The sequence below is a fragment of the Carassius carassius genome, chromosome 9, assembly GCF_963082965.1.
Source record: "Carassius carassius chromosome 9, fCarCar2.1, whole genome shotgun sequence".
Classification (NCBI taxonomy): Eukaryota; Metazoa; Chordata; class Actinopteri; order Cypriniformes; family Cyprinidae; genus Carassius; species Carassius carassius.
This window is the reverse complement of record NC_081763.1, coordinates 19,061,025-19,069,838: the sequence shown is the minus strand read 5'-3', so window position 1 is coordinate 19,069,838 and position 8,814 is coordinate 19,061,025. Positions and strand designations below refer to the sequence as shown.

The following is an 8,814-nucleotide window of genomic DNA, read 5'->3' as shown; positions in this document are numbered from 1 at the left end:
AAAAAAATCCGGTTTCTTCCTCCCCTCCCCTCTTTTGCCCTCTTATATATCTCGATGCCTATTGTCCTTCGTAGCAGAAACAGTAACGCGCTGATGCTCTACATGTCGAGTTCTGATGCCATTGCTTGTTACACCCGAGATGTACGACACGTGCTTGATTGTACCCCATTTCCTCTCAGTTGTTTGCGTACTGCATTGCCATAAAAAGGTGAGACACTAGGTCTCTATAAATAGTAGTCCACCGAGCGCGCTTTTTTTCCAGGTGTTGCGCCCCAAATATTTACATTATGGATAAATACACGGGATGGTCCCCCTCGTCAAAAACAAAGTGACTTGTTGTTGTGCCTAGATTCATTTAAATCCTTAAAGTTTATAAGAATAATACAAGGGGCTAATGTAATGCTTCACTGCCTCACATAAAGGCTACAGTGCCCGGGTTAAAAATGGCTATTTTCAGGTATTCAGCCAAGAAGACGCCATTTTTATGAGTGGACTAACAGGCGCGCGCGCACACACACACACACCACAGGCCTCCCCCTCTCGCTTGTCACACTCTCACACATACGCAGTCTGTCTGGAAGTCTCGTGCGTACTGCCGCCTGGTTACGGCACAGAGGCACTGCTGAGTATCGGACGGTCTCTCCAGTACGGTCTGTGTGTCGGTGCGCACGGACACTGTCAAAGACAGAGGCGATGATGAGTGACAGCAGCGACTAATGGCAAATAGTGGAATCGATTTAAGCTTCACGCGCGCAGTTGTTTCACACAGTCGAATGAGCAAATTCAAGTTTTGTATACGTTTTATTTTTTATCAATAATGAAAATTGCAGTACATTTAATACAACTCTTTAAAAAGACACTAACAAGCCTGGCCTGAGAAAATATTGACAGTATTCACATTTCACCCTGAAACTTTGTTCCATGATGACAGTAGCAAAATAATTCTAAAGAATAAAATAGGGTTAACTGCGGAACATGTAGCCTAAGTGTAATAAATACCCCACTTAGTGACTGAAGCTACACATTTTCACCAGTAAATCCATGCATCACCCTTCCCCCCCATTTAAAAAACCAACAACATCATGACTTTGTCATTCCTCATCTGGAGTTTGAGGTGGCGCAGATGCACTTTCCCTGTAAAGAGCAAAGATGCATATTTTAAAACTCTTTTCGAACATGCAGCGTAAAATAATTTTACAGCAGCCACATCGCTTTTATATAAGATATACAAACAAGCCGTTCAGAGCTCTTACCCAGAGTACGGCGGTGGAGGTGCATCATGCTGGCCACCATGGGCCAGAGCCTCATTGTACGAGGGGAGACCTGGAGCGATGATCGCCAAGGGCACAGATTCAGGTAGTGGCTGCCCATTCACACCTATTTGCACAGGAACGCTGTGAAGATACAGAATCCTTTAGTGCGATTTTGCTGAATAAAGGCATGTTGCTGTGGTCATTATGACATGATCTTACCTGCCCCCTCTTGAATTTTTGCCTCTGTTCTTGTAGCAATAAATGCCCAACACAGTGGCTATAATCCCTACTATTACAATAGCCACAATGCCAGCTACCAAACCAGACACATCCACTCTGGGCGAAGATTCTGTAGAAAAGAAAAAAACAATCAGTTCATCATTCTCAACAAATACACATTTTAACTGATTATTCATTGATCCAATTTTCCTTTTTGGGTAAAATATTGAAAATACTAGCCACTAAGTAGATCTGTAGATTGCACTTGCTTATACCATGATACGAGCTAGGCAGCACTCTTAAAAATACAGGTTGCCCATAGAACCACCATTTTAATTCCCCAGAAAACATTTCTGTGAACAGTTCATAAAAGATTTTAAAAATCTAAAAGAACATTTTTCCATTATAAAGAATCTTTTGTGGAATGGAAAGTTTCCATGGATGTAAAATTTTCTTTCATGGAGCCATAGATGCAAATAAACAACCTTTATTTTTAATTGTGAAGGCTGCTTGCTTCAGTGCTATGAAGCATTAAGCTGTTGGTTTTATTTGATAAATTTTATCCAGTTGTTTGAAGTCCAATATCTTCAACTTTATCTACAAAATAAAAAATTAGAACTAATGAAAAAGAACAACCTTACCGTGACTGCTGACATATGTTTTCCAAAAAGTAGCCTGTTAGAAACAAAATAAATAGCTAAATAAATATCATCAAATGCATATACATGGCTAGGAAATGCTTCTGTTGTGTTCACATTTTCTTCTATACTATCTTTTTCTCACCGTCTTTTTGTCATCTTCAAACACTTCTCTGGCCTCTTCATATGAGCATATTTCCTCCATACATTCTCTCTCTAGATTGGCAGGCACCACTAGCTCAAAATCCCAACTGTTATACAACAGGTTACGGGAGAGAAACGAATCTGCGGACTTCTCTTCTAGGAACACTGAGGAACACAAGAATATGAATCCTAATGAAAATCAGCTAAACACCACAAACATGCATTCAATCATGTCTTTTTACAATACACCTAAAGGACAATAAAAGTGACTGGGTAATGTGAGACTGGGTAATGTGCAAAGGTCTAAGTCTTTGACTTGAGCATAATGAGGTGCATAGGGAGGTAGACCAACCAAAAAAATACACCATGATACTAACTTACTAGCAACGATAGCTATGGCTATTAAAATGCTTTTCATTATTACCATCATTTGCATTGTAGATCACTCTGCCCCAAACAAGATGCAGCAGGAAAAGCAAACTGAAACCTGTCGCTGGAAACCCTAGCATTGTACCTGTTCAAAACAATATTAAGAATATTACAAATATTAATAGGCTATATAAAATCAACATAGAGGAAGTATATAACTCTGAAGATTTCGTCACAAAAATGTTCTCCAGAATCAGAAGGAAAAGGCTTTTACAATGTCGTCCTCTATCGGTCATTGCACTTAACCAGATGCAAACATACATTTTATGTATTAATAAAAACAGATATAGGCCTACATATAGGCTACATAAAATATCAGTTTAATATCTTATTTTCAACACTTCAGCTTAAATCAAACATGCATTGACAAAATAGTGGCAGCAACACGATGGAATGTCTAAATACTTATTTTTGTATTTTTAAGTAAGTAGACTAAAAGTTAATATCTTCCCATTCATTTTGAAAACAAGCTGTACCACAAAACGCACGACAGCCAGAAATAAAGCAAAACTATTGCACCTGAGTCTAAAGAAAAATAACACGGGTCACCGCCTGCTTACCTTGACACTCTTTTATGTTCCGTACAAGGAAACTTTGGATGAAAAATACTTTTAGATTCCTCCTGGGATTCCCTGCCTTGGTGCTGTAAATTATTACGGCTATAGGTTTTTTTAAAAGGCTTTTTAAAGTACGAATACAAGGTATTCACATATTCGATGCTTTTAATTGAAATTCTTCTATAAATCGACTGTGTTCTCGTTCACAGCTGCATTATAACTCATCGCGTACGAGACATACCAGTTTGACAACATAATTGACAGCCGCGAGCATTTGTAGGAGCGGCTTGGGATGTGACAGAGTTTCGGTGACTTCACGTACCTGAACATCTCAGTAAACAAAGGTGCTAATCGCTACAATTACGAAAAATAAACAGAAGTATTAGTAAGTCTTAGTGCGCTCTCTCTCTCTATATCGCAGTTTAATGTTCAAAAATGTCATTCATCAATTGTCATTTAAAACAAACAAACAACGCCCCCGTCAACAGCTTCCGGTTTCAGCAGGCCATTGAGCCTTGATTGGATCAGACTTCCTTTTTAAAGATAGTTATGAATGGACCAATTTTCGTAGCAAGAGCCGACGTGACAACAGCTTTTAATTAAGTTACTAAAGTCAGTCCTATAGACGTGATATTTGTCTAATATTATCGCGTTAAAACATGCATTCAGAACGTTACGACTAGACTCGGATTCTATGAGAAAACGACGCCATGCTGGTGTTTCTTTATGAATTCATACTCTCGGTTTGATTCCCCCCGAGCGATTACACTTTTCTCTCACCAAAGTCATTTAGCAGCTAGCACTGCGCAGGGTACTTCTCTTATCTGATTGTTATGGGCCAATAGAGTGTGTTGATTACTGAAACTAGAAACTAGGCAGTTGAAACTTGAAACTAGAATAGTGTTGATCACAAACAGAGATGAATACAGTTTATATGAAGCTAACAGTCAGTAGGAAATAATACAAAACATTAATTTATATATACTTTATTCATTAGTAATGAATAAAGGTCATAATTAAATGTTTTTACTTTAATCATTATTTCCTAATTCATCAGCATCTGATGCCAAATCCAACACGGTTATGTGTGAAAACCGTTTTGAAAACTTTAAAAATGATTCACTCACCAATAAATCAGTCATCCATAAATTATTACATGAAACGGTTTATAGATGTATTTTAATTGTGTACAAAAGAATATTGTTAGATTTAGATACAAAACTGGAAGATTAATGGTGTCTGATATTTCAACAGAGCCAACAAAAACATAGCTTGAATTTAAAAAAAAAAACTGAAATAATCAGACTTAAGACATGAAATTATATTGCAATATGAGTGAGAATCATCCTGTGACCATATTGTGTAATTTTGTTAACAATGCAAATTAAATAGTGATTTGTTGATTTGTTCTTATTTGCATCTGACAAACCTGATCTACAACAGAATTTGACAGTTTGGGGAAAAAAAAAATTAATGTCCCTTGATTAAAAACTGAGTAGTCACTCCCTCGAGAGACGAGTGTATACCATAAGAACTGCTATACTCTGAAAAGGAAAAGCACCTAGTCTTGTTTTTTCTCACCCTGAACTAGGTCTTTCTACCAATTTACAGTGACTCAGTCCCTTACAATAATACCATGCTTTGTTAGTACATTTATTTGGCAATTCCTCCTCCTTTTTCATCACGGTCTATGAATGAAGGTGCAAAAATCACAAGCTTGTCACATACAATACATGCATGTGAACCTGGAGACAGACTGCCTTATTCTGCATATACGCACAAATACAAGTACCTTCAAAAAGACATCAAATCAGAACGAAAAAGAAACAGATCAAAATGAAATTCTACAATAAAACCACACAATCTGTCCATTTTAGTGTTAAACTACATTAGAAAACTATTCACGATGACAAAGCTAGGTGTGCAAACATGTACATTATAGCCTTTGGTTTGTATGAATACTAGCATTTCAGATACTGGACCCACCGTTGACACTACCGTATACACTAACAATACTCAGTTATTAAAATCGCATCACGTCTTAATTATTCCACATTGCTTTATCAGCAGAGATAAATGAAAACAAGCTTGCTGAATATATTTTTTGCCACTGATGGGAAGCAAGGTATAGATTAGAGCAGCCATTTCAGTGCAGTTTCACTGACTAAATGAATCTCCCAAGAAAAGACAGCTCTTGGCTGATAAAACACTGTCTGACTTATCTTTTTGAGTCAGTAACCCAATATATGACACAAGATGACACAAGAACAATCAGAAGCTATGTCAGCACAGCCTATCTTTGATGTGGTTGTTTAAAATTGTTGCTACTGTTCACCACCTCAGTGGTGAATAAAAAAAAAATCTCTTTTGTGGCACACAATCAGTCTGTGACCTGTGGTCGGATATAAACAAATACTGTGCTTGAATCTAACAACAAGAGCATGATTTTACAAGGCACTAAATAAAACATGTGGATGAAACAAGAACTCCATTTTTCCAACAGATTCACGGTTCACTCTTATTTTAGTCTAGTTTCTTCTTGAAAACCAATTCATACATACTGTAAAAGCCAATAAAACACTGATGCATACAGTGCCAAACACCCACACAAACACAGACACATACACTCCGTGTAGACACATAAGGCACCAGGCGTGAGAGTGAGGGCTTCAGTCTCCTAGGCAACAGTGCAGAGGGGCAGTCAGAGCAGGGTGCAGGGACAGCCACCACTCTTCTGCTTCCCACTGTGATTAGCGGGGAGCGGTGGGCTCTCTGTCTCCTGGAACTTCCTGAAGACAGACGGAAATGCACGTTTATCACAATGCACTACACTGTCAATCTCATAAGAGTGCACCTCTATTCCAAATACCTTATTGCTCGCACAACCTCCATGAAGGCTTCATCCACATTGTGGCGGTTCTTAGCTGACGATTCCATATAGTGGATCCGGTTTTCTCGGGCAAAAGACATGGCCTCATCTTTTGAGATCTATTTCAACAACACTTTCATATGAATTGGCAGCCTATTTAAGTTTTTTCTTTAAAACTTCAATCATTTGTGTAACATGAAATCTTTACCGCTCTCTGCTGGTCAAGATCTGATTTGTTGCCAACAAGAACCATAGGAAAATCATCTCGATCCTTCACCCGCAGTATCTGGGTGTGAAATTTCAGAATTTCATCATAACTGAAACGGATAGAAAGTGTTCATTAGAATGACAAGTTTTTGCAAAAATAATAGCTCACAAAATGTCAAGAATCTTCAATAGACAAATACAAAAAAATCTCTTTTATGAGTGTTATAACTGCTAACAAAAATGACATGAAATACAAAAATATTTTCCTGAACTGAAATAATTCCTAGATAATGAAAAAAAAACTTCTGATGACTCAAAAGCGTTAAACTAAAACAAATGTCAAATTAAATTTAAACAAATCAGTTCCAGTTTAAGGTCTGATAACATGCTATGTCTAAAACATTTTAATTAAACATAAAAATGCCACTAGAGTGTACTAAGAATTTTAACAGCATTTATTATGTATTACATTTAACCGAACAATGAATCCGAAAACTAACAAAATCTAAACTAAAAAAAACAAAGAATTTCACTGAAAAAACAAAGCAAAAAAACACTATATTAAAAATCTTAATTCCGGAGGCAGAGTAATTGATTGCAGTTTACAAATGTACAAATATTTGCATAGAAAATCTGGAAAATATAGTTTTATTCAAATCTGTAAGAAACCTCTACATTGACACTGATAACATGAGCACTCATAGTCTGTGCTCTTATTCTCATCACAAACACATTCTGTGGTTTTCTTTTTAAAACGCACACAGCCACATACAAAATCTCTGTTCTCGTCACACACAAAGGTTAAGAACTATCTATTCCCCTTCCTCTCGCACACACAGACACAAACACACTCTGGAAAACACCTACCTGCCACTGTCATTAAGAGCAAACACCAGTAAGAAACCCTCTCCGGAGCGCATGTACTGCTCTCTCATTGCTCCAAACTCTTCTTGTCCTGCTGTGTCGAGGACTAATCAACAGGTGAACGGCACATTAACACAAATTAATAGAGGGGAGTGTGCAAGATGAGCTCTTGTTCCACACAAACAAATGTATCTTTAAACCTTGCTTTAAGCACATCTGGCATGATGTCTTACTGACAGCAAGTCAAAACAAAACCTGGGCAGGAACCCATAGTCAGCAATGAATCAGACTGATGCAACTCTGACCAAAATCTCATTTCTGAGGGAACTTGTGGAGCTTTTTAACACTCATTCCTTCCTATATAAAAACACATAGAGTCTAACTCACTGTCTAATCGCGTCTCTTTTCCATCCACGGTACAGATTTTAGTGTATGAATCTTCAATGGTTGGGTCATAGTCAGACACAAAGTACGACTGTGAAAGAAAACAGAAAACATTTTGGTTGTTCAGCAGCTCCCTCAACAAGGCCTTTAACATGAAGGAACATGCAGAGTAGAGCCCACTGTACTGTGAACTTAACACAACTCTTACAACACACCCATAGAAATACTTAGTGCAACGCATTTCCCCAACGTTACGCCATAAATACATATTTATTTAATACAAAGTCCTCAAAAATGCACTTGCCTGAATGAACTGAATGGTGAGGGCGCTTTTCCCCACACCTCCACCGCCCACGACCACCAACTTATATCTTTCTTCAGTTGACATCGTCCTACTCCTGCCAATATGAAACATTAGGTTATATAAGATAAATAAATTAAATAATAATCATGTTTTCTTATTCTACTAAAATGGTTTTAAATGGAATAATGTGGCTCCATCGAGCATAAAGATATAAGACCGTTCAAGGCCTGGCATCGTTGATAAACCTCTACAGTAAGCTACAAGGTTACAGATTTTGGACGAGTATCATAATCCAATCTCCGTGGTTAAATCTGTACAGAACAATAGCATTTGCAGATTGATAACGCTAGAGAGGAAATAAAACAAATACCGTGCTGGTCTGGGCACTGATCGCCGATTACCTTTCTTCCGCAGCCGCCTTGAGTAAATTAGCCTTCTGGTGGCAAGTTAGCGACTCGAAAGTTGGACAACTTAGTCCACTGCCAAGCCGAGAATACTCTGACAACTTTAATAGGCTATAACCGCAAGATTTAGCCTACAAATTCTCCCTTTGTACAAGCGTTACAACCATCTTTCTAAGGGAGATAAAAAGCGAATTCCAGGCTTAAAGGAATGTCCGCCCTGTGGATTTTTCTTGGTGATTTCTGGACTCTCTCGTGCTTCCGATGGCTTTTTTTCATGACCAGGGGCAACTTTTTTCGTTTCTGAGCGTGTATCATACGTATGCCTGAAATGGGCGTGGCTTTTCATCGTTGTTTTTCTCATCGAAAACATGATTTCGTTATCGGTGAGCCTCGGCGAGTTCTAATTGGCTGATGCGCAGGATCCGATGAACGATTCTGCTGTTACTACGCTTGCATTTCCGCAATAGGAGGCAGGCTATATGATAAATGTATAATTCGAGCGTAGTCTTCCCCATATTTGGCCAAGGGCCTGGTTTGTCGGC

General features: G+C 38.1%; 2 protein-coding genes across 5 annotated transcripts; both read right to left on the bottom strand.

Annotated features, from left to right (window-relative positions):
• Positions 1–782: 782 nt before the first annotated feature.
• LOC132149190 (transmembrane gamma-carboxyglutamic acid protein 2-like) lies at positions 783–3,636 on the bottom strand. Of its 2 annotated transcripts, none has more exons than XM_059558194.1 (7): positions 3,563–3,636; positions 2,679–2,768; positions 2,256–2,419; positions 2,114–2,147; positions 1,473–1,602; positions 1,254–1,394; positions 783–1,134 (listed from the first exon to the last, which is right to left on the bottom strand). In XM_059558194.1, the coding sequence occupies exons 2-7, from the start codon at positions 2,761–2,763 to the stop codon at positions 1,092–1,094; spliced, it is 597 nt and encodes a 198-aa protein (XP_059414177.1). In that variant the 5' UTR covers positions 2,764–2,768; positions 3,563–3,636; the 3' UTR covers positions 783–1,091. The 2 variants fall into 2 exon arrangements, with proteins under 2 accessions (XP_059414177.1, XP_059414176.1); XM_059558193.1 differs by lacking the exon at positions 3,563–3,636 and adding an exon at positions 3,244–3,545.
• Positions 3,637–4,389: 753 nt separating this feature from the next.
• On the bottom strand, positions 4,390–8,582 carry LOC132149186 (ras-related protein R-Ras-like). Of its 3 annotated transcripts, none has more exons than XM_059558185.1 (7): positions 8,239–8,582; positions 7,869–7,962; positions 7,568–7,655; positions 7,184–7,286; positions 6,318–6,426; positions 6,110–6,228; positions 4,390–6,029 (listed from the first exon to the last, which is right to left on the bottom strand). In XM_059558185.1, exons 2-7 carry the CDS (start codon positions 7,950–7,952, stop codon positions 5,942–5,944), a joined length of 591 nt encoding a protein of 196 aa, XP_059414168.1. In that variant the 5' UTR covers positions 7,953–7,962; positions 8,239–8,582; the 3' UTR covers positions 4,390–5,941. The 3 variants fall into 3 exon arrangements, with proteins under 3 accessions (XP_059414168.1, XP_059414169.1, XP_059414167.1); XM_059558186.1 differs by having other exon boundaries at positions 7,869–7,959; positions 8,270–8,582; XM_059558184.1 differs by having other exon boundaries at positions 8,270–8,581.
• Positions 8,583–8,814: the final 232 nt, after the last annotated feature.